Genomic DNA, 26,069 nt, shown 5'->3' with positions numbered 1-26,069 from the left:
CATTGGCTTCCTAAAAAGCTGCAACAGTTGTTGAAAACGTCTTGGGGCTCTTTCGTCTTGACATAGGATTAGGAATCTTCAGTATGACCGGGAGTGGGGGTCGAAGCGTCTAGGTTTAGCTTCTTCATTTGTCACATGCTCTCCGCCTGCACGTCGGCTTTTAACCGCTTTATCTCCTGGGAAAGAAGGGTGAGTCTTCACCCCTCCACGAGAGTAAGTGTCTGGTGCCGGTGTGCACGTTCATAGGAAAAGGGAGTCCTCAAGGTGCTTAGCTTTAGAGGAACACGCCCAAAAGGCAGAAAGAATGGAACTTAATTACCTAACCCAAACTGCACAGCCCATCTTCCCGGAAGCAAGGATTACAACCTCCTGGATTTAGTCATCTGGGTGGAAGCGTTTTGCCTTGTGTCTGGTTGGAAGTGACAACGAGGAATTGTGGGACTTTGTCTCCCAGTATGCGTGTTCCAATTGGCCTCGCCCCGCTCCAGGAGCCACGTCCCGGAGATGGTGGCGACCATAGATGCACGTCAGCGAAGGGGGCCGGTCAGTTCCGAGCGCAGGCGCAGTACTTCGAGCAGTACCGGAAGCGCAGGGGGATGGGGCGGCCGTGACGCGATTCTGGACGCGTTGGAGGGGCCGGGCCGCTGCCGGATTCGCCGCGGCTGCCGTGTGACGTGGCGCAGTCGAAGCCTTAACACTAGAGCCGGAGGGGCCGCGCCAGTCGTCGAGCGGGTCCGCGCCCCGTTGGTACCTTTGGCGGTGCTTCGTCTGACACGCCGGCGAGCGAGCCGTTCCTGCCGCCCTTCAGCTCCTCTTTCTTCTCGCTCAGTTTGCGGGGAGCGTGAACGGAGAAGGCCTGTGGACGCTCCCAACCTCTGCCCATCGCAAGTGCCACTACCGCCATGGGCCTCACCATCTCCTCCCTCTTCTCCCGCCTCTTCGGCAAAAAGCAGATGCGCATTTTGATGGGTGAGTGAGCGACCGAGAGTCGAGTCCCGGTCCCAGTGGGGATCGGGAAGGCCGGGTCTCTACGCTTGGGGCGGGCTCGGGGCCTGTTTTTTCCTTCGCCCGCTATGGTGGGGGAGGGGCGGCGGGCTGGGGGTCGGGAGGAATTCTTAACGGGGAACAATGGGGCGAAGGGTTAGTAGTCAGCCCAGACTTGTCCTAGAGGCTGGGCAGCGGCGTGGGTAAGTTTTCTTCCTGCGTTTGGCTTTCTCTCCTTGATCTTAGTGAAAGCCCGACAAGATTGGGCGCAGATGTGGGGGAAGCGAACTCTCGGATCTCGTAGAGCCCGGAAGACTCTGGCGAGGCCCATTCTGAGAGTGCGAGCTGGCTCCCCTCTTCCCTGGGTGTGGGCAGCGGTCGGGAGGGAGGCCGAGCGACGCCAGCCTTCCTCCTCCCCCTTTCCGCCCGTGTACACACTCTGCACACTTAAGTGGTATGTGAGTGAGCGGTCGCCGAGAGCCCGGAGCCGCCGGGGAAGGAAGTGACCAGGCCCAGTGCGGTGGCAAAGGAGCACCCAAGGTTTCAGAAGAGTCCGGAGTCCTCAGCGCTCACTTAGCTAAACTTTGCTTCGCGCTGCATTCCGCTTCATATTTTTCTCTTTCCCTTTTCCTTGTTAGTATCCTTGAAAACTGAGTTTTTCATGAATATGTGTGTTTTGGCCACTCTGAAACACTAAATATACAGAAGGTTCCCCCAAAAAAGTATACGTACAAATTTTAAGAAAGGAAAAAACAGTTAAAATTGTGATACTCAGTATACATATACTGATAAGGAAAGATGAATACAAGTCTTGTATTTTTTTTGGCACCCCCTGTATTTGGTTCATTTTCTCTGGTTTTCAAACTCATTTTTTAATTAGTAATTTTACTAGCCCAGTTGGTTAAGATTTAATGAAAAAAACATTCAGAAACTAATTTTTTTAAAGCCCATAACAAATTTTCAGTAACTAAACGTGATGACGCTTAATTTTAGGGTAGCCTTGTTAATAATTATAAAGCTGTTCTTTTAAATTCTTTTGAAAAACAGGCTTTTAAAAAACTGTTTTGCAGGGTCTTTTTTTAACTCGGCTGAGGGAGAAGGGGCTTGTCACTTGGGTGGTGTAAGCAACGCCTCCCCTGCAGTACTGGGAGTAAGCTCCATCACAGCTAAGTTCCACGGATCTGAATAATGCTAAAAGGAGCCCCTCTAACTTGAAACGTTGAAACTTGTTGGTTTATTAACTTGTTTTCTGGAGAGTGGAGGGGTAAAGGTATTATTTTCGAGTTCTGTTACCATTGAAAGTTTGACAAAGCAAGGTTTGGTAATATTTCAAGGTGTATGAAGATGAAGGGTATACATACTTGGTTCTTTCTTTTACTTTCTTGTTCCAGCTTCTTCACAATTCATGAAACAATTGTTAATGATTCATTCACAAAGGTAAATGAATGTATTTTCTCTATCAAAGTTTCTCAGATTCCATTTATGAAGAAGGATTTTAAGAGGGCAAGCATATTTAAGCTTTAAAAGTCACCGAAAAATGGTAGTCTAAAAAAGGATCTGTAGTCAGCGGGAGGACTTTGGACTGTGATAATGAATTTTCCGCCTGTTCCTTAAAGAGATTAACTAGTACTGATTACGTCCTTGTGTTCTGGAAATGCATAACTATGGTTGGTCCTTTTACCGAAGATTTATTGGAAATGAATTGCTGGTTTTCATTTCCTTAGTCTTTCGTGGTGGCTAAAAGTTTCAGAGGGAGAAGAAAGGTGGAATTATGCTATAAGTACTTTCCTGTGTTAGGGGAGCAGTTCTCGTTTTACCCCCCAAAATGATGGAAAGACAATGGAAGAGGAAAAGTATTTATTTAACTTTGTGCATGGGATAGAAGTCATGATTTGGAATTACTCATTTTGTGCTAAATGTTTCATTACTCAAGATTGCTATTCTTGTTTTGCATTTTCATTTCAGAATAATCATGTTCTGTTGATTAAAAACACTTCAGTCACAAGGTCAACTTTTATGGTACCTCATCAAATGAAGTAAACTATATGAAGGATGTGTGCATGGATAGGGAAAGAGATGATTTGGAAGTTTGATACAGTTTTTTTGTCCAGCTTTCTGAGTGACAACATAAATAATAAATAGATCACCCTTAAGGTGTCTGCTCCATTGAAGTATTAGAATTACTAGTTAATGATTGGTTTTTCCATATTAATGTTCTGTGTGCTTTCAAGTATGTGTGCTTTCTTTTCTTTTAAAAGGCTTAGATAAAAATTCATGCTTTCTTTAGTCCGTGACTTCAGATTTTACCATCTTAACGTTATTGAAAGAGCAGTTAGCTAATGAGTCTGGTTTGCCAAATTACTGTGGAGAAGTTTTAAATTGTATTCCTACACCCACTCTTTCAGAAGTTCAAGTAACTTAAAAAGATGTTTGAAGTTACAGCTTGTAGTTAACTAATTTAAAAAATTAAAAAAAAACTGTCAGATTTAAAGTCATTTAAACTACAGATTGACAGAAATTGTGTAGTTCTTTTTTAAAGGAGAAGTTACTCATGTGACATTATTTATTGAGCTTAAATTCAGAGTTTCCACCTTATATTTCTCATGTAGCCCTGCATAATCCTATTTTAATTTTAAGCATGATCTCCATGTCTTTATCTGTGATAAAGATGTAATTTTGGTAAATGACTCCCAAATTGTGTTTATATCTGAAAGCTCTAATGTGTTCTGTAGAGGAATTATTAATTCTGCTTTTTGAACTTGTAAGTTCCTGCCTGTTGAAAAGCTGGAAAAGTTACTTTCTAAAAGATTGCTAATACCAGGGAAGTTCTGCCTTGCCCTTATACGTGACTGTGGCTTTTTTGGAACTAGAAAGGTTCAGGAGGAAGGATCCTCTATTTGACAATTTGAAAAATATTGCCAATATATTAAGTGAGGCTTCAAGCTAAAGAGTGGTGTTTCATGCTTTTTTCCTCTAGCATATTTTGTAAATAGTTATTTTGTAATTTTTTTTTCAAAGGCAGTTTTGTACCTTTATTCTATAATCAGCAGTTAGTCATCCACATAAACTGTTTGTAGATGTTTGAAAGTGGTGACAGGTACTTAGGTCACCAACGTATAGAGCTTATTTGGTGACTCTTCATCCTCATGACACTTTCTGGACAGTTGCACCTGGATGTGGTGTGGGACGTTCCTTATTCCTTTGGCTCAGACAGCTTTGTTGAGTCTGGTGTCAGTGTGCACATCTGGGGTTCCCATCTCTATGGCAAATTTCCTGATCTCTGAGTGCCCGAGAGGCATACTTCTTGAACACACTCCATGGATGCGCTTGTGAATGTTGATGGTATATTCTCTGGTCACTATCTCGTTGATGGCAGAACAGCCCTTCTTCTTCTCACCACCCTTCTTTGGGGGAGCCATCCTGCAAAGGAATCCTGGAAAGGAATTATTTTGTAATTTTTGTTTTGTCCTGATTCTAAAAATACGCCCTTTTTGTTAAATTTAGAAAACATGATAAAAAATAATTACCTGTAATTCCACCAATCCACTATTATTATTTATTGTATTTACTCTAGCCTTTTAAGAGGAGGTTTTTGTTCCTCTACAATTGTAGTGATATAGATAGAAATTTGTGTTCTTTTTGATTTAGCTTATTATCGTGTTTCCTCGAAAATAAGACCTAGCCGGACCATCAGCTCTAATGCATTTTTCGGCGCAAAAATTAGTGTAAGACCCGGTATTATATTATATTACATTACATTACATTACATTACATTACATTACATTACATTACTTTACCTTTTACCTTTTACCTTTTACCTTTTACCTTTTACCTTTTACCTTTTACCTTTCATTACATTACATTACATTATTCTTATATTAATTTTTGCTCCAAAAGACGCATTAGAACTGATGGTCCGGCTAGGTCTTATTTTCGGGGAAACACGGTAGTAGCATTTTCTCAGGTCATTAGTTGAAAACATAATTGCCAGCCTTTAAAGAAAAGGCCCTTCTGATTAGTTACGTAATATAGGGAAACAATAGAAAAGACAAAATCTTTAGTTTCATGCCACTAGAAGTTGATACAGCCATCCATCCTCTTGCCTTATTACGCAGTGTGGCTATCAGAGACCTTGATAACTTGCTGCCAATTAACACATTGATCAAAGTGCAGGTATTTCTGATCTGTTGGATAGAAGCAAAACCTGAGCTCATGATGTAGCTTTCATTTTGATAGTTAAACTTCTGAGGAATTAGATAAAATATTAAGATAGAGTGTGTCCACCAGAAAAATGTGGAGGCAGGATGGCAGTATATAAATACTATTTGAGAGTTCTGGCATCAGACCTAGGTTTTTTTGTTGTTTGTTTGTTTTAATGAAAAAAATTGAGATGTAATTCACATAACATGAAATTCATCTCTTTAAAGTGTACAGTTTAGTGGTTTTTAGTATATTCACAAAGTTGTATCACCATCACCATTGTCTTAATTCTAGAACATTTTCATTAGCCCAGAAGGAAACCCCATACTCATAAATTGTCATTGCCATCCACCCTCCAATTCCTCCTGCAACCACTCATCTACTTTGTTTCTATGGGTTTGTCTATTTAGGTTATTTCATATGATGGAATCAATCATAATATATGACCTTTAGTGTCTAGCTTCTTTCACTTAGCATAATATTTTCAGGGTTTATCTATATGATAGCATGTGTCACTACTTCATTTTTTTTTGTGTCTGAATGGTAATTCCATTGTATGGATATACCACATTTTGCGTATCCATTCATCAGCTGATGGAAATATGGTTGTTTCCACTTTTTGGCTATTAGTAATAATACTGCTGTGAGCATTCATGAACAAATTTTTGTGGGGGCATGTTTTCAATTCCCTTGGATAAAGAAATACCTAGGAATGGAATTGTTGGGTCATATATTAACTATGTTTAACATTTTGAGGAAGTGACATGCTATTTTCCAAAGCAGCTACACCATTTTATATTCCCACTAGCTATGAATGAGGGATTTAATTTCTCCACAAGACCTAGGGTTTGAATACTTGTTTTGCTACTCCTGTGGTTCTGGGGACATTTCTGAGTCTCAGTTGCTGCATCTGAAAAATAGAAGGTTATTGTGAGGATTAAATTACAAAAATGTGTGGAATCACCTAGTATTGTGGTTAGAATACAGTTAGCTTTCAATTTTAAATTATTATGAAGTTGTATTTTAAGCTTCCTTGTGGAAAATTTGAAAGAAAGGAAAACATTAAGAAGAAAACTAGCATATCTGACATTTTATGCACCTGAAAATACACTTTTTTCTTCCCAGTCTTTTTCCTTTCTGCATTTTTTTTCCTCCAAGTTGAGATCATTGGAATCTAGCTTAATTTAAAAATAGAAGTATTTCTTGCTTTCATAATTTGGTAAACATACTTTTTAATGACTGGCAAAGATTTTGGGGGTAGTTTTGCTGCTAACAGTTTGGTCAAAGTGTAGGTCCAGTTAAGGGGAGCAAGTAATTTCAGTATATCTTTCAATACAGTGAGTTGCTTACAGGGGTGGGAGGGAGGGAGGGAGGGCATTACTGGCCTGTACAGATAAGAGTCTTATCTTGGCTGGTTGAGAATTGGTTATAGTTTCATTTTGTAGAGAAGTCTCATTGCTAAATATTGCAACATTAAGAAAATACAAACTTAAATGACTCAAGGGGCACAAAATTGTTAGACCAACATGTTTTTGAGTAAAGAACTATAGGTATAACGAGTTGTAAGTGATGGTGTACATTAATTTGTGCATCTTAAATCTTAAAATAGAAATACCTTTTAAAAAAACACAACTCTCCTGGTTTCCATTTATACAGCACTATCATTTTGGGTGCAACTTAAAAGGTTTCTTTGATTTTTGAATCTTCTGTGTGGCTGTGAGTTGTTTAACTGTTGTCTTATTTTTATTTCATAAATAACTTGTAGATGCTTAAAAACCCTACAGTTGCATTATTTTGTAAACTCCCTCTTTTAAAAATAAGTATATAAAATATATTCAAGGCTCTTAAGCAGTAATCTTCCTGATAGATGCATCAGGAACTGTAACCAGCCCAACATTTTAATAAAGGAAATCTACTACTTGGGAAATTTGTTCTTTTTAAATAAGTAACATGTTTATTGTGTTAAAAAATAACAATGTAGAAGTAGAATATTACTTACACAAAGCAGCAGTATAAAACTTACTGTAACTTAAAATAGTTATATAATCATAATTTGTCTTGGCTTTCTTCCATTTCTTGTCAATATTTTTGGATATACACTGTTTTTAAATGGTGGTATGAGGTCCAGTTGGACCTCCAATGAAGACTGGCATGTACCATAGTTCTCAAAGTCTTTTAACTCAGGTGTTTTTTTCTAATCGACATCTCAGTTTCAGTTCTTCTGACTTGGGCTTAATCATATTTGGACTTAGTTAAAGGGGAATTTTGCTTTATTTTGAAATTTGATCAAAATCACCTGAGGAGGATTTATGTTCTCAAGAGACAGGCTTTTCAAACAATGAAAATATATTTCCCTGTTTTCTATATTTTTACTGAAGATGCCAAGCTACTTTTGTTTCTTTGTATATTTTTTAGAATTATGTTTTCTGATCTTTTTGATACTATTCCATACTCAAAAAATAAAACACTTCTGGTAACAGTTGGCTTTTCTTATGCCCATGAGTGAGGGCTTAGAGTGGGCAGCTCACTCTGACTAGTAAGTATATCATACTATTTTGGAAAGAATAAACCTGTATAATAGTATGAAGAAGTAGAGAACAAAGTTTGATTAGAGGACACAGGAATAAGAAGGCATAAGATGCCCAAGTTTCCAGAGAGATCTTAAAACTACCCTTTGTAGGGTACAGAGCAGAAAGCGTTGTTTCTTATATGAGTAGGAATCTGAATTGCCTGTAGCCTTTAGTTCTGTTTTGAACTGATAAAAATTAAACTTACTTGCATAGGAATGTATTAGATAAGTGATGTGATTTCTTTTTTTTTTTTTTTAACTTAATAGCATTGGTTTTGTGTGCTACGTCTTTGATTCAAATATTAAAGCATCCTTGCTTACTAAATCAATACTCAGTTGAATTTCAAAATCTGACAGCGGAAATCTAGGTGGCTAAATGGGATGTCCCTAGAACAATTTTACATTCAATGAGCTTATTAGATACTGACCTTCCATTTATGATGTCTTTGACAAACAATGTAGAATATGTAGGTTTTGAGAGATTCACACTTTACGCATTCAATTTGCTCTTCACTATTACTGTAATAAAGTGGTAAGCCTCTTGTTCTAGTATCGTTCCCTCCCTCCCCTGAAACAAGCACATTCCTTCATGCTTGTATCTGCCTCAAAGGAATCATTTTAAGAATTTAGACATAACTTATATTGGAGATGAATATGATAGGACCATTTTTACAACCTCAATTAACCAGTCTTTTCTCATTTCTGCACATTTGATATTGACATGGACTTAGGTAGGGATAAAATTGGCCTTTATCATTTGTGGAGACCAGGGCACAGTTTTTTACCCTAGCATGGAGCGAGACCTTTTATCTCAAATTTGTTCTTTATATAAAGGAAATTGAGTTTACAAATCTTAAAGCTAATTCGTTAACTCACTTGTTCTTATATGTTCTCTGATTCAACTTCTAATTTGTATTTTTAAACATGGCAGTACATAGAATTAATGAGGACTTAAGTTGGAAGAGATTGTATTAGATCATCTGATCCAATCCCCTTATTTTATATCTAATTCCTCTGGCCTCAGTTTCCTAAAGTGACTTGTTTAAAGGCACTTGACTGGTTTGTGGCAAAGCAAAACTAAAGATTAGAGCTTGAGTCAGCCAGAAATTCTTTTCACTACTACATGCTAGCTTTCTAGGTCTAGAAAGAAAGATGAACAGCCTTTATGTAGAAGTGTTACCTTTGGGAATCAGAAATGAGGTAATTGCACTTCTAACTCATTTGTGTGACCAGTTCACTTTAGCTTTTAAGCTATAAATTTGTTGTAAAATTATTTCTTAGCATGTGCTTTTGGTTTAGATTTAAAATCTGTGATGTCTTTTTCTAGTTGGATTGGATGCTGCTGGCAAGACGACCATTCTGTATAAGCTGAAGTTAGGGGAGATAGTCACCACCATTCCTACCATTGGTAAGAAAGTTTACAGATGACCTTAATTTATATCATGATAATATAAAGTGAAATAGAATACAGTTTAATTTTGAAACTAACCTTTTTTTTTTTTTTTTTTTTTAAAACTTTAGTGTTTTAGACCAGTTTTAGGATCACGAAAAATTGAGAGGTTTCCCATATAGCCACTGCCTCCACACATGAATACCTTGCCCTGTTGGCAACATCACCCACTGGAGTGGTATTTTTGTTACAATTGATGAACCTACGTTTTCACATCATAATCACCCAAAGTCCATAGTTTACCTTAGGGTTCACTTTTAGTGTTCTACATTCTGTGTTTTTGGATAAATGTGCAGTGACATGTATCCATCATTATAACTTGTAGGTTTTTAAAATTTTTTTATTTTCTAGTAGGACTGTAAAAAAACCAATTCTGAGAATATTGAGAATATGCCACAATAAAGGGATTTATTTTCTTAATGACATTGTGCACAATGGTCCTTTTTTTTTTTTTATCTTTGTAGGTTTTAATGTGGAAACAGTAGAATATAAGAACATTTGCTTTACAGTGTGGGATGTTGGTGGTCAAGACAAAATAAGGCCTCTCTGGAGGCATTACTTCCAAAATACCCAGGTGAGGAATGCTATACATTTTTATAACTTTTCTTTATGGGTTTCATGCTCTAAAGCGTACGTTAATATCTACTGTTTAACTGGCTGTTGGTGTTGACTACATGAGTTGGCATTCTTCTTATCACTACTTCCATGTTTTTCAGTGGACTCTCACTCATGCCTTTGAAGGCTAAGTTACTGAGGGTGGAAGAGTTACATAGTTGTTATAGTAATATTTTGGAAGACTGGGTGGGGGTGGGGGTTGGTTCTCAAGATTGAATTAGATGTCTCATCAGTAGTTCTTTTGGTTTCATTCTTAGTTTAGAAAGGCAGGTCTGTATAACTTGGTCATTACAGTTTGAATGGGTGTAAGACAATGTCTTTCCTTTAGCTCAATTACTTACTTTATTAGAATACATTATAAAAACATATATTAAGGTAGATACGCTATGTTGATTTATAAGATACTTTTATATTAATGTAGTATATATAATACTGGCATGGAAGAGACATTAGTGATCCTGTAGAGCAGAATTTCTCAATTTGGCTGTATATTAGAATCACTTGGGGAGCTTTTAACACTCCCAAATCTTAGTCATAACCCCAGACCACTTGAATCAGAATCTGTGGGAATATGCACTAGGTATCAGTAGTGCTTCTCAAACTTTAATGTGCACATTAATTACCTGGGTATTTGTTAAAATACAGACCATTTCAGTAGGGCCTGGCTGAGTAAGGCCTGAGATTTCTAGCACGTTCTCAGGTGGTGGTGCTGATGCTGCTGGTCTGGGACATTACTTTGAGGAAGAAGGCTCAAGTAGAGTTTTTCAGCAGCACCACTGTTGACACTCTGGGCTGAGTAATTCTTTGTTATTGGGTGAGGAGAGAGGGCTTTCCTTTGCATTGTAAGACGTTTAGCAGCCTCCTGGCTTCTCCCACTAGGTGCCCACAGAACCACCCTCTTTCCCCCCCAACCCAGATGCATCAACCAAAAATGTCTCCACGTATTGCAAAATATTCCCTGGGGACAAAATTACTTCCTCTTGAGAGCCATGGCTCTGGTCTTATTCTCGTATGTGAGGAAACAAGCTTAGAATGACTTACTGAAGACTGGAGCGCTGGTTCTTGTTCTACATTTCTGTTTAACCTGGTTTCAACTCGAGTGTATGTTTTCCAAAGTTGTGTGATGTTACAAGCACTTCCTATATTTAAGATTTGCAGATGCAGATGTCAGTCATTCTTGGTTTCCAACTCTTACAACATTGTACATAAGTGAGGTATATTGCCACCAGGTGGCAGTAAATACCCTAGGTGAGTGGCTGGAACAACCAGGTTTAAGTATATGTCATATTAAGTAAGTGGCATGTTTTTTTAATTAGAAAATTAGAATGTTTCTGTTCATTAGCATAGATGTTGTTAAAAAGGATATTTTGATGAGTCACATGCGTTAAGAAACTGTTAATGGAAATTTTCCAATACACACTAGAACAGGATAGCATAATAAACTCCCACAAATCTATTACCCAACTTCAATTATTAGGATATGGCCAATATTGTTTAATTGATACACCTCTCTAATGTACTTCACTTTTTGGGTTATTTTAAAGTAAGTAATAGGCATTTCAATTAGGGAATATGCTTTTGAAATAAAAATCGGTATGAAATTAAAAGTTTGCTAATCCTAAATCTTAAAATTCTTAACCAAGGGTAACCCTGGTCTTACCCTAGATTTGTTTAGAATGCTTTATAATTTACTTTGAGTTCTTAACTTGAGATAGACCCATTCCTGGACTCTTTGGATCACCTTAGAATCATAAGTCCAAGTACTTCTTCCTAGGGAGTTCTTACCTTCTGGAGAAAGCTTTGTGTATTACCTGATATAATCACATCTGAGCTCTTACAGCTTGCTTTCCCAGCATTCCTGACCAGTTCTTTGCTATAAAATTTAAAAGAAACTAATTATGCCATTTAACTATTTTTCTAATTTATGTTAATCTGGGATCACAGTGTTTATTGTAGTAGATTCATCTTCATTAGTTAATTCCAATTATTTTGCCTTAAATAATTAAGTAAATATTTGGCCATTTAAGTAATCTTTTCTTATAGAAGCCAGGCTTATGTTTAGAATCTTAGCTTTTCTGCACTCTTGATTCTAGGCTATCCAAGGAAGTGAACAACTTAGAATTTATTTCTAAAATAATTCTCCCTCTCAATATACATTTGGGACTGATTGCATTACTTACATTTTAAAACAGAATAAAAATGGATTTTTAGTACAAAAAAAAAATTAGATCCCTTTTAGAGGCGTTATCTCTTTTAGAGGGATAGGTTCTAAAAAGGTATAGCTTTGGGAATAGGAGGAAAAGGAGACGCTATGTTAACTAAATGCCTGTGATAAGCCAAGCACAGTGCTAGATTCTTTCATACCTTTATGATTGCATTTAATTTTTAATAGGCTTATAAAGTTGGTGGTATTTTACAGAAGAGGAGGCATGTTCAAGGATTAAGTAATTTATATAACTAATAAGGAGCACTGAGATTTGTATTTGGGTGTCTCTTTACTGCTGTACTGGCTCGTAGCACCAAAAGTTTTTTCAAAGGTTAGGATGTTTAAATTGATGGTTTCCAACAAAGATAAAGGAACTGGGTTTGAAATTTGCCAGATCAAAAGGCAATTGTTATTTAAAGAACATAGCCTACAATGTGTATTAGGTACCCTGGCAAACTCAGTGCTGGTGGTAATACTGAGGGATAAATAAAAAATGATGTAGCCGTCAGTGGATTTAGTCTAGTTATGTAAGTAATAGTACAGGACAATTTGTAATAAAAGTGACAAATGATCAAAAATACTTTAGCAGTCAGGGTTGTAGGTAGAATATTCAAAGTAATCACGTTAGTATTAATAGGAAAAGATTTTAATAAAGCTATGAAATTAATCTGCTGTCTCTCCAGTTGACAAATTTTTTGTACTTTCCCATTTGAAAGTTTTTAGACAAGTCTTAATTCGACAAATTACTTCTGAATTCCACTTCTGTTGTAGTATAGAATTCCAATATTTGTGACTATCTTAAAGAATGGTTACTAGCTTTCATTTTCTTAAGAATTTACTTGATCAAGTCAGCCTTGAATTTTTCTTGATACTATTTTGCTTCATTTTCCTTACCGATTCTGGAGTTGGCAGGCAACATTCTGGAACAACGCTAACTTTTCCTGATGAAGCATATAAAAACTACTGTAGTGTGCCTCTCGCCCCCCCCCTTTTTTTTAGCACTTTGTGCATTCCTTTGAATAAGCTAGTTAATAAATTTGTGAATCTTGAGGATTATTGGCTTATTTTCCTTTTGTCCCCACTTCGTGGCCATTTTGTTACTTACACTTACCTGCACTTAAACATATAAGGGCTTAGGGAAGCGGGGAATGGAATAAAATTCAGTCTTAGCATAGTTGAGGAAAGTGATCATCAATTGGTTAAAAGGAAGATTTCTTTTGATTTGAAATAACATTTCAAATGTTGAAATCAGAAATAGTGTTCAGATTTGTTTTTATTATTTAGAGCCCTATTCTTTCTTTTTAATAAGGGGACATTTTCTTCCTAACATTTTTACCTTTTGATATGGTTTTGTTTCCTGTACTCATGTTTTGTATTTAGTGTATCCTTTAACTGTTATAATTTATTTAAACAATTTTTCCCCAGGGTCTTATTTTTGTGGTAGATAGCAATGATCGTGAAAGAATTCAAGAAGGAGCTGACGTGCTGCAGAACATGGTAAGAATATTTTTTAAATTTATCATTTCCAAGATGTATTTTTCTGGGTGATAGTGAGGGTGGTACTGGTTGGTACATCTTAACTGTGTGGTTAGATTACACAAATGAATTTTTTTAGCGCTAGAAAGAACCTTAAGAAACTGTCATCACAGGTTCTTAAGAAGGCACATAAAAATCTCTTGTAAAGCTTTTAAAAAAAAACACAGAAGAATGGCTAGTTAGTGAGAAGGCCCAGCTTGTTTGAGAATGCTGCATTAGTGATTTTGATGTGTATCTCTGGTTGAGGATATCTACATTAGTTCAGGCCTTTATTTTATAGATATAAAATCTATAGTTTTGCAACTTTTGTGATGTAGGGATCCTGGTTCAAATCCCTGTTACTATTACAAAACATTTCAAAGTATACATTATAGGCATAATATAGAGAAAAGTGAATCCAATGGAGGTAGTAGGATTTTGGTTGACAGTGACATTTTGGCCTTGCCATATATCAGACTGATGTTTTCCTGTGTTCAGACTGCTAAAAAGCCTAAAAGGGTGAGGTGGGAATTGTTGAGGAAACTTGTCATGGTTTCACACTTGTAGTCATAAAATATAATTCTAATTCATTGTTCCTCAAACTGGAGTGCGGTTTGTAAAACCATTGTGTCAGTATATGTGTAACTAAGTAACTGTTTTTTGTTCTAATGTATTAAATATTGCCCCTTTTGCTTTTTTTGTAAACAGCTTTATTAAGATAAAACTTCACTCATTTACAATGTACAAGTCAGTGGTTTTTAGCATACAAAATTTTACAACCATTACCACAATCTAATTTTAGAACACTCTCTCATCACCCCATAAAGAAATCCTAGCACTATTAGTATTCATTCCCCAGTCTTTCCTCCACTCCACCCCACACCCCCAAGCCCTGACAACCACTAAACTATTTTCCGACTCCATGCACATGCCGATTCTGGACATTGATATAAATGGAATCATTCAATATGGTCTTTTTGTTACTTTTTAAACTTTTTGTTACTTTTCACTTAGCATAAGTTTTCAAGGTTGGTGCTGTAGCATATATCAGTACTTCATTCCTACAGGCTTCTACTCTTAGAATTATTGTGTTTTTCATGATACCACTAATGTCCTTGTATTGTACTCCTGCTGTTTTCTGATCCATCTGGTTGGAAAGGATAAAAGTCCAAAAAGAATCATTATGTAAATGCTTTTACTACTAAGTACCATAAGATCCTGCCATAAATATTTATTGCCCTATGTGTTTCTTGTCCTTGCCAATCCTGACCCTCAGTGGATGATGATGAAGGCTGAATGAATGATTTACCTTAATGGAGTACAGGATGATTGGCTTGAAAAAGTTTTCCTTTGTTTGAAGGCATATGATAATTTCCTTGGGATTTAAAAGTGAAGGATAAGAGATTTAAGTTGGAGTACCTGAACTTTATGTGGACAAACTGGGTTGCTGTTTAATAATGTATCTAATGTTTAATAAATAGTATATGTAGGAAGACCGTGTTTTGCATAGTTGGTTACAATAATTGGATACCAGTTTTTTAGTTGTTAATATCTTAACTTTTATTTCCAGCTTAAGGAAGACGAGTTGCAAGATGCAGTGTTGCTGCTTTTTGCAAACAAGCAGGATTTGCCAAATGCTATGGCCATCAGTGAAATGACAGATAAATTAGGTCTTCAGTCTCTTCGGAACAGAACAGTAAGTGTTTGGAGGTTCATATTAACCTCCTATTAGAATTATTAGGGTAATTGTTTTAGCTAGTATTTACTTTAAATATTTATTGACTAATTGTCCCCTTTGAACAAATAAGCACATTATTTTTCAGTAATACATTCTTATACAAACATGAGTTTTTCAGGCGTTATTTCATACTTTTATAAATGTGTTCAGTTTTACTTTAAAGTATGCTGATATCATCTCCATTTTTTATCTTTTAATATACATCCTTTAAGGATCCAAAGATTTAAATATCTTTATTTGATTTTTGTTAACTTTATCCTCAAAACGTTTAGTATTGATAAAGATGTAGAAAACTGTAGTGTATGAGAATTGTAATGTCTAAAGACGATTGGTATTTAAAATTTTATGTCTTTTAAATAGCTCTGCAATAAATATTTTGTAATTTGTTTTTTAGCAGCCATACATTAGATAATGTGTGTACTGTTTGCATGGTAGCATCAAGTCTTGTGACCTATAATTATGATATTAAATAAGTTTTGAATTTAAAATTGTAAGATATTTGCTCTCTAATAGCTTATCATTTTATATCAGTTTTTTAAATATTCGCAAACCACAACATACTGTTTTATATATAAAGATGATACCATAAACTATTAGTGTGGTTTGTGCTTTACAATAGTTTTTCATTAGCTTGTCAACAAGGCAAATATTGTGCTGTGGTGATAACTCGTGTAGACTGTTGGCGATGTTCCAGGCTGATTTAAATAAGATAAACTGCAGATGATGCCGGTTTTCCATGCTGTGAAGATACAAATTCATGCCTTTTTCCAGCCTTCTAGGTTATTGGGGTGTTTGGTATTCGAATAATACTTGGCAGCATGGTATACTTGCAGTAGCCTTGCAATATTAAAGCAAGCTCTTTATTCTAAGGCAAAATAAAACTGGTCAGTAAAGAAATAAAAATAAAATATCCTTTCAAGGTAATTAAATTGTTTTCTAGGTCTTTTTCTTGCTATTTGTAACAACAGCAATACATATAGTTACTAAAGTCATTTTAAAAGTAGAACTTTTTGGAATTCATGACTAAAGACAGTGAAATTATCTGAAAAGCTTGACTCAAACATCAAGAAGTCCTATATTGTTTCAGAATTTTGCCTCCTATACCCTGAACTTTTTTATGGGCAACGAGAGTTATAAGGACCAGGTGGATAGTTTCTTAGTTATTAATCTTCCCATGAATAGTCTTTTCAGATTAAGTAGTGAATAGTTGATTAAATTTAACGATTGGGTAGGATTCTTTAAATGTGAGAGGAGTTTGTGAGAAGTAAGAGTTACGACAAAACTCCCAATCTGTACGGTTACTGAGATCATTAAATATAAAAACAATCATTTGTGAAGTGTAATACTTTAATGCATTTACTCACTTATTCCTATGGTTTTATATATTAATTTTTTCCTATATGTTTATAGTAACTGCTGACTAATACCCCCAGGCAACTGGGGGAAATTACTTAATTTTCTGATTAAGAAATTTTAAACACTGTGTTATACATAGTCTTAAGTATTTTCTTGTCCTTTCTTTTTAGTGGTATGTTCAAGCCACTTGTGCTACACAAGGAACTGGTCTGTATGAGGGACTTGACTGGCTGTCAAATGAACTTTCAAAACGTTAAAGGAAACTGGACATCTAACAAAGGACATGTTTGATAGAATTGATCTAGGCTTGTTACAACAAAATTAGCTTGCATCTTGGTTATTAAACAGTATCTGGGACTGGTTTGGGTAGAATATTACAGCGTTTAAACTTATTTTGTTGCCAATTGTTTACCAAGCATAATGTTGCAATTTAGCAATATGTTTGGTTTTCAAGAAATTCTCCTTAACTTGGGAAAAAAGTGTCCTCTTTTAATTTTTCTTCCCTTAAGCCTAAATGCCTGGACATAGCTATTGTGAGACCTTTAAATAAATCCGTTTTGAATGTTTTTTGAGCCCTCAACAAATAATGTTTTAAAGTTATCCCCTTGCTATTTTACTGATAATCTTTATCATTCCGGGGACAGTCTGCTGATTTAAAAAATGTAGCATTCCATTTGTATTTATTTTTCTCCCTTGCCAAAAAGATTTTCTAATACTGCTTGTACCAGCCAGGGAAATGCTCCAAAACACTATTCAGATCCCTTGCACTGAGGAAACTTATTTTTTCCCCCATTATTGACTCCTGGCTTCTATCAGCCAAGATTACCTTGGTGTGGTTTGGATTCAATAGCTAATTAGTTCTGTGCTGGTTGCAAAGAGTTCATATTGAGATGATTTTTTTAATACCCAGCAGATTGTCTTTCTTTATATTGTATCTTTTTTATGTTGCATGTTGCTTTTGGTATCAGCCTGACTCTTTGCCCAGTATATGATAGTTCTGCTGTTGTTTTATTGTTTATTGGTGAACATATCTTCATTCAGAGTTTTTGAAAAACTCATCAAACTCAAATGAATACATTTTCTTCATAACCCATTTGGAACTATTCCTAATAAAATGATAAACTATGTAATTGGTGTGTTGTTTTTGAGTCTTAAAGATGTTTGAAATGGATTTTCTTGTTTAGCGAAGTTGATTTGCATATTTGACATACTGTGAACAATAATACAGATCCCAGTGAATTTACTAATTGTTTAAATTGGACATAAAATATGGGTTGCTATCGTGTATATAACAGAGTGGGGAGCAACTTCAAAAATTTAGTGTTCTTTGATAAAATACCATTTTGACACTGTATATTTCTAGACTCAGATCAAGAGTAAAAAGTTGTAATAAAATGAACTTCCCAAAAAGCATGTATGCATGTGTTTGTTTTCACAACTAAGGGTAGTTAAAATACAAGTGCTGTTTGCATGGCAGAATGCATAGACTGGTAGTGAGGTTGCTCTCCCGCGAAGAGACAAACAAAGTTCACAAGTACTTTTTCGCTTCATACATTTCAGAACGTCTACAAAAAGCTGCATGTGACTTATTTATTTGTTAAAGTAATACAGGTAGTATATACTTCATTAACTACATCTAAGTTATTAAGGACTCAATTTGGTAACCTCGTGAGTAACTTTTGTTTTTGTCTAATGTTTCATGTATTTTATAAACCTGGCTGTTTTTTATCCTCCTACATTTTATTTTTTTTACACTTTATTTATTTTGATATTCACTGTTATAATATATTTCGGTGTACTGAAAATTGGTTAGGCATTTATATAAGGTAAGATGTAATCCCCCTGACTAGTACCCACCTGACATTATATATAGTTATTACCATTTTATTGACTATATTCCCTATGCTGTACTTGACATCCCCATGAGTATTTTGTAACTACTGATTTGTACTTAATCCCTTCACATTTTTCACCCTGCCCTCCAATCCCCCTCCCATCTATCACCCCAATAAATCTAGTACCCATCAGACTCTATACATAGTTATTACAATATTATTGACTACATTACTTAGGCTAGACCCTACATCTTCATGACTGCTTTGTAAGAACCAGTTTGTACCTCTTAACCCCTTCTTTTTCACCCAATCCCCTCTCATCTGGCAACCATCAAAATATTCTCTGTATTTATGAGTTTGTTTGTTTCATTTTTTACTTTCTTTAGATTCCACATATAAGTGAAATCAAATTGCATCTGTCTTTCTCTTAAATAATAGCACAATACCACTTCCAGATCCATCCATGCCACTGCAGATGGCAAGCACCCATTCCCTTCCATGGCTGAGCAATATTCCATTGTATAAGTGTACCACCCACTCTTTATCCATTCATCCATCTATGGACACCCAGGTTGTGTCCACATCTGGACCATTGTAAACAGTGCTGCAATGAACATATGGTTACACACATCCCCTCGAAGCAGTGTTTTGAGTTTCTTCGGATAAATACCCTGAAGTGCAATTACTGCGTCCTTCTTTGTCTTTTGCTATAGCCTTTGTTTTAAACTCTATTTTGTCTGGTATTGCTACCCCAGCTTTGTTTGTTTCCGTTTTCATGAAATATCTTTTTCCATTCTTTATTTTCAGTCTGTGTGTGTCTTTTGATCTGAAGGGAGTCTCTTGTAGACAGCATTTGTAAGGGGCTTGTTTTTTAATCCATTCAGTGCCCCCCATCTGTTTTTAACTTTTTTTTTAAATTGGGGAATACTGGGAAACAGTGTGTTTCTCCAGGGCCAATCAACTTCTTATTGTCCTTCAATCTAGTTATTGTCCTTCGATCTAGTTGTGGAGGGCGCAGCTCACTGGCCCATGTGGGAATTGAACCGGCAACCCTGTTAAGAGCTCATGCTCTAACCAGCTATCCGGCCGCTCCTAGCCCTCCCCTGCCCAATTTTTTGATCGTAGCATTTAATCCATTTACGTTGAAAGTAATTGTTAATAGATAATGTAGTTATTGCCATTTTATTCATATATATATATATATATATATATTTTTTTTTTTTTTTTTTTTTTTTCTTTTTCATTTGAAGTCCCTCCAACATTCCTTGTAATACTGGTTTGGAGGTGATGAACTCTGTTAGCTTTTTCTTGTCTGGGAATTTTTTTATCTCTCCTTCAATTCTAAATGGTAGCTTTGCTGTATAGGGCAGAGTGTCTTGGTTGTATGTAGGTCTTTGTTTTTCATCATTTTGAATATTTTCTGCCAATCCCTTCTGACCTGGCAAAGTTTCTGTTGAGAAATCAGCTGACAGTATAATGACAGCTCCCTGACTGCTTTTCTCTTGCTACTTTTAAGATTCTTTGTCTTTAACCATTGTCATTTTATTAGGTTGGCACAAAAGTAATTGAGGTTTTTGCAATTTTTCAATCTTTTAAACTGCAATTTTGCACCAACCTAATAATTATAATGTGTCTTGGTGTGGGCCTCTTTGGGTTCATCTTGTTTGGGACTCTGCATTTCCTGGGCTTGTACGTCTATTTACTTCAGGTTAGGGAAATTTTCTGTCATTATTTCTTCAAATAGGTTTTCGATTCCTTCTGGCACAACTATGATGCAAATGTTGTTATGCTTCATGTCTCACAGGACCGTTAAACTGTTGTGACGGGCCAGCCGCCACGAGTCGATCAGTACCTGAATGGGGGAGTGGGAATGAAATAAAAGACACACACAAATGCTAATGCGGCCGGTCTTCAGTCATGCTGAAGCCCTGAGTTTATTATCTCTAACCAATATATACAGTTTGAGTACGTGCAGTTAAACGAAGAAGATATGCATTATCTCAGCGAAAGTAAATCTTTCCAGCCTCAACCTTACTTTGACATAGAAGATACAAGGTCACTGAAACTCACAAAAGTAAATATCTCAAGGAGACAGAACCTACCAATTGTCCAGAAAGCCCTTAGTCTTCTGTGTCCGGGAACTGGCCGTTTCCACCACATTCCTCAGCAGCCGTTAGGCGCTTCTCAGATAAGGCAGAGGCAATGTTATGGGGGCAGAAACCGAGCCAGTCTGCAAGGTTCAGGGTTGCAAGAAACCATGGCTCCCCACAAACTGTCCTCATTTTTTTTTGGATTCTTTTTTCTTTTTGCTGTTCTGATTGGGTGTTTCTTTTATCTTCTAAATCATTGATTCGATTCTCTGCTTCATTTAATCTTGATTCCCTCTAATAAACTTCGTTTTAGTTATTCTTTATTTCTGACTGGTTCTTTTTTAAGTTTTCTATCTCCTTTTTTTTTTTTCTATCTCCATTTTTATGTTTCCTATCTCTTTGTTGAAGTTCTCCCTGAGATCATTGAGCATCCTTATAACTAGTGTTTCGAATCCCGCGTCTGGTAGACTGCTTGTGTGCATTGTGTTTAGTTCTTTTTCTGGAGCTTTGTTCTGTTCTTTTATTTGGGACGTGTTTCTTTGTCTCCCCATTTTGGATGCCTCCCTATGTTTGTTTCAATGTATTAGGGCTGCTGTGTCTTCTGGTCTTAGTAGAGTGGCCATACGTAGTGTGCTGTGGGGCTCAGTGGTGCAGTCTCTGGTCACCTGAGCCGGGTGCTCCAGATGTGCCCCTTGTGTGGATTGTATGTGCCCTCCTGTTGTAGTTGAGCCTTGGTTGCTTTCTCCATGTTTGTGAGAGGGATTGACCCTCGCATTGATTGGTTGTGAGGACTGGCCGTGCCTACAGTGGAGCTGTGGTGCAGAGGTTGACCTTATAGAGCAGGATTCGCTTTAGCAGGGCTTTGGTGCCTGCCCAGGCTTCCCTTTGGGTGTGTCATCCTCTCAGGCAGCCAGGTGATTCTCCAGCTCTGTTCGAAGCTGGCCACTGGGTGTACCAGCCCCAAGGCCTCCTGAGAGGGGCCGCACCACAAGCCCTGTGCCCTGCCCAGGGCCACCTGAAATGAGCCATAGCAATCCGTGGAGGGTAACCACTCACCCTGGGCTTGGAGTTTCCTTGAGAGGCTAAGTCACAAACTGAGGCTGGCTGCAGCGAATGCTGGCCTTGGGGTTGCTCCGCAAGAGTTACAGGACACACTGAAGCCAGATGCTGCTTGTTTGGGTTTTGTGAAACTTTGAGACATTTTAGGAAAGTGCAGCATGAGCTAAGACACCTTTATAGATGCAAAAGCCACTGGAAGTGGCTTGGGTGTGCCTGAAAGTTTGGGGCTGGGTCTCAGAATCACCAGGGCAGGGAGAACCGTGTTAGGTTGATGGAGACTCAGATATGGCGATACCCCTGTCTGCGCCTGGGAAAGGGGCACAGCTTAACAGAAGAAACAATGGCTTTTGCCAGCACTGCTGTCGGAGAATGCTGCCCCTTCAGCCTTCTTCCTGAAGCCAGACAACTCCTTTCCTCCCATATGTCCCTGGTGCCTTTAAAGCTGCTTCCCCAGTGCTGGAGCTCAGAGCGAGTCAGTCTGTCAGCGAGTAAGTCCGTGCACGGGTCCTTGAAAAGGATTGCCTGGGACTGCACTTGCCCTTGTCTTACTCAGCTGCAGTCTCTGCTGGTTTTCACAGCCAGAACAGCCAGAAGTTACAGGGACTGGAACTTGTGGCTGGAGGAAGCCTGGTGTGGGGCTGGGACCCTTTGCTCCTCTAGTGGGGAGCTCCGCAGCCAAAATATTGTACTGATTTTTAACGGTTACATGGGTGTGGGACCAGTCCGTTCCGTGTCTCTGCCTCTACTACCAGTCTCGAGGTGTGGCTTTTTCTGTATGTCCTTAGTTGTAGGATTTTGTTCAGCTTGACTTCAGGCGATTCTCGATGATTGTTCTGTAGTTCAGTTGCAATTTTAATGTGGTCGTGAGAGGAGGTAAACACAGCTTTTACCTACTCCACCATCTCAACCGTTTCACAGTTCTTGGATAGTTGGGTTGGTTTTCTTTTTGTGTGTGTGTTTTCTCTTTGCTTCTCAGTTTTGGAGGTTTCTGTTGAGATATCCTAAAACTCAGAGATTCTTTCCTTAGCCAAATCTAGTCTGTCTATTAATGTGCCCATCAAAGGCATTCGTTTATTACAACGTTTACATACAGCATTTCTTTTTGATTCTTAGAATTTCCATCTCTGCTGATATTGCCCATCTGTTCTTGTACACTGTCTACCCCTTAACATAATTTTAGTTGTTTTTAATTCCTGGTCTGGTAATTCTATCATCTCTGAGTCTGGTTCTGATGCTTGCTCTCTCATCAAACTGTTTTTTGCCTTTTAGTATATCGTGTAATTTTTTTCTTACCACTGGACATGGTGTACTGGATCAAAGGAACTGCTGTAAATAGGCCTTCCGTAATGCCATGGTAAGGTGTGGAGGTGGGGCGGGGGCACAGTCTATAGTTCTAGGATTAGGTCTCAGTCTTTTAGTGAGCCTATGCCTCTGGACTGTGAACTTCACGTGTGTTTCTCAGGTTGTTTTTCCTCTCCCCTGTGGGTCAGGATGGCTAGAATGGCCTGGAGTTGAGTATTTCCGTTCTGCCTGGTCAGTTAGGCTTTGCTAAAACCCTGGTAAGTTAGGGTCTGATGAGTTTCTCCTGAGGGCAGACCTTGTTAAGATCAGGATAGTCTTGCGTGTTTCAAAATGGTTTATTTCTCCCTCCCCTTACTGGAAACATGAGGGGATTTTTCTCCTATATTCACTGTGAGAAGCTGGCAGAGATCCAGGAGGTAAAACTCACAAAAGTGTGGGCCCTCTGCTAACGACGGGGTTCCCCTGGCGTTTTGAACTCTCAGTTGTCCACATTAGCCTCCAGCAGTTCCTTAGTTACAGTTCCGGTTGCCCTGCCTGGCACTGGTTCCCACAGCGGTTTCTGCTCCGTTAAATTGTGATTCTCTGTATTCACCTGTTGGTCTCTCCAATTTTGGGGGCACTGGTTTGCCCTGTGACATTATGGATCTAAGATTAGTTGATTTTTCAGTTTGTTGAGTTTTTCACTTCTTAGGACATAATGACAACTTCCAAGCTTCTTATATGTTGGACCAGAAACCAGAAGTTCCGGATCAAACTTCTTAAATGTGAAATTTCTGGTTCTTGGTTATGGATGTGAAAGTGACTTCTTACTTGTCATTGGAAACAAGTGCTTATGCTTCCTGGTGGCAAGATGGATGTTTCTTGAATGTACGCGGTCTGACAGTTAAGTTCGAGAACTTGTTGCAACGATGTTACTAACCTTTTTTTCTATATCAGGGATTATTCATTATGAGTTTGTACCAACTGGACAATTTACTATTTGGAAGTGCTGAAAAGACTGCATGAAAAAGTTAGATGACCTGAACTTTTCACCAACAATTCATGGCTCTTGCATCATGACAATGTACCAGCTCACACGACTGTCTGTGAGGGAGTCTTTAGCTAGTAAACAAATAACTGTATTGGAACACCCTTCCTACTCACCTGATCTGGTCCGCAATGACTTCTTTCTTTACCTGAAGATAAAGGAAATATTGAAAGGAAGACATTTTGATGACATTCAGGACATCAAGGGTAGTATGATAACAGCTCTGATGGCCATTCCAGAAAAAGAGTTCCAAAATTGCTTTGAAGGGTGGACTAGGCACTGGCATCAGTGCATAGCTTTCCAAGGGGAGGACTTTAAAGGTGACCGTAGTGATATTCAGCAATGAGGTATGTAGCACTTTTTCTAGGGTGAGTTTACGAACTTAATTGTCCAACCTCATATGTATTCGTTAGCAACTTTGGTAGAATCAATATGAAAACTTAGATTGAGTGATAAAGAGCAAGTGGTTGGTATATGTGTAAGAACATCTGAAGATCTGGTATAGTGAAAAATTAATAATTTCTAGAATCATTATCTATTCAGAAAGTCGAATTGAGAAAGCAATTAGAAATAATCTTCTACCACCTGATTACCTTTTCCAAGGATCAGCAGAGTTAACGTTGGGATAGTATTGGCACACCAACAACTCTTCCCAAATGACATGTATAATCAGCTCATTAATTTTAGGAAAATGTTAGGAATAAAATACTAGCTTTATAGTCAATCTCACTAAGGTCATCTAAATATTTTACTTTAAAGGTTGCAATATAAACATGGAATTGATTAGGTCTTGGCTCTAAAATTTACTCCTGAGAGACATTTAGGCTCAAGCATATTCTTGATAAATTTCTGATAGCATACATGTTGTGACATTTTAATCAGGTGCCTAACTTAAAGGAAGTTACCACTACTGGAAGGCTACTTGGCCGCTTCTGTTTCTTACTGTCACTTACAGACTTGACCTTACAATTATTTCTACAAAGCATATAAAATTTCTGATTGGTTATATTCTAGTAACAAAGATTTTGAGAAATCAACAGCAAAAGCAACAATCTGGACTCAGTTAAGAATAATTTAAGGCAGTAATTATTCTACTGATTATACGACTTATACTAGTAAGTAAATGTCTCCGAGGTCCTTTATGTTTTACAGTACAGTTGAGTCAAGTGCCTTGACCTTGCTAGGGATTCCTGCACTTCTCGTGGTATGCTGCAAATTATATTGGCATGTAAGTACTCAGCTGGTGTGTGGCTTAGCACTGTCATCTGCAGGCAGGGACCTGGCTCTCAGGAACGGACCAGTACTTTGGTGGCAGCGCTTGTTTAGGCTGGGTTGAGTGCCATTCAACTAATTAGGGATGTATTAAGCACAGACTGAGCAAGATTTGCCTCTTGGATAGCCCTGAAGAGGTGAGGGATGATGGTTTAAAAAAGGGGGCGGCAGAGGGGATTGTTCAACAATAAAAAGACAGTTTTTAAAATGGGCTCCAAAGATACAGAAATGGCCAACAAGCACATAAAAAGATGCTGAACACCATTAGCCATCAGGGAAATGCAAATCAAAACCACAGTGAGATGTCACTAGGATAGCTGCAATCAAAAAGAAAACAAGTGTTGGTGATGATGTAGAGAAATTGGAACCCTCATACATTGCTTGTGGGAATGCAAAATGGTGCAATTGCTTTGGATAACTTGCAGTTCCTCAAAAGGTTAAGTATTTTCCATATGGTCCAGCAATTCCATTTTTAAATATATGCCCAAGAGAAATGAAAACAGGTCTACTCAACGTGTACACAAATGTATAGCATTATTCATAGAAGCTAAACAGTGGAAGCAATCCAAATGCCCATCAACAGATGGAGATAAAATATGGTATGTCCATACAATGCATTATCATAAAAAGGAATGAAGTACTGATACAAACTACAACATGGAAGAACCAAGTGAAAGAAGCCATTTGCAAAAGACTCCATAATTGTATGATTCCATTTATATGAAATGTCCAGAACAGAGACAAAAGTTAGGTGAGTGGTGGCCAGGAGCTGAGGGGAAGGGGAAATGGCAGTACTTGCTAATGAGTATGGGGTTTCTTTTTGGGGCCAGTCTTTGTCCAGTTGACATGCA

General features: G+C 37.6%; 1 protein-coding gene and 1 pseudogene across 1 annotated transcript; one reads left to right on the top strand and one right to left on the bottom strand.

Annotated features, from left to right (window-relative positions):
* The first annotated feature begins 630 nt into the window (after window positions 1–630).
* Window positions 631–17,763, top strand: ARF4 (ARF GTPase 4). The gene is made up of 6 exons (XM_019724188.2): window positions 631–969; window positions 9,081–9,161; window positions 9,668–9,777; window positions 13,450–13,521; window positions 15,110–15,235; window positions 16,804–17,763. Exons 1-6 carry the CDS (start codon window positions 903–905, stop codon window positions 16,888–16,890), a joined length of 543 nt encoding a protein of 180 aa, XP_019579747.1. The 5' UTR covers window positions 631–902; the 3' UTR covers window positions 16,891–17,763.
* Window positions 4,035–4,403, bottom strand: LOC141567236 (large ribosomal subunit protein eL31-like; annotated as a pseudogene).
* Window positions 17,764–26,069: the final 8,306 nt, after the last annotated feature.

The sequence above is a fragment of the Rhinolophus sinicus genome, linkage group LG10 (assembly GCF_036562045.2).
Source record: "Rhinolophus sinicus isolate RSC01 linkage group LG10, ASM3656204v1, whole genome shotgun sequence".
Taxonomy (NCBI): domain Eukaryota; kingdom Metazoa; phylum Chordata; class Mammalia; order Chiroptera; family Rhinolophidae; genus Rhinolophus; species Rhinolophus sinicus.
The sequence above is the reverse complement of the archived record's forward strand: the minus strand, read 5'-3'. Positions and strand labels throughout refer to the sequence as shown.

Coding starts and splice junctions, on each gene's coding strand:
- ARF4 (XM_019724188.2), top strand. CDS start 903: ATGGGCCTCACCATCTCCTCCCTCTTCTCCCGCCTCTTCGGCAAAAAG. Junction 9,162..9,667: donor CACCACCATTCCTACCATTG/GTAAGAAAGTTT, acceptor TTATCTTTGTAG/GTTTTAATGTGGAAACAGTA. Junction 15,236..16,803: donor AGTCTCTTCGGAACAGAACA/GTAAGTGTTTGG, acceptor CTTTCTTTTTAG/TGGTATGTTCAAGCCACTTG.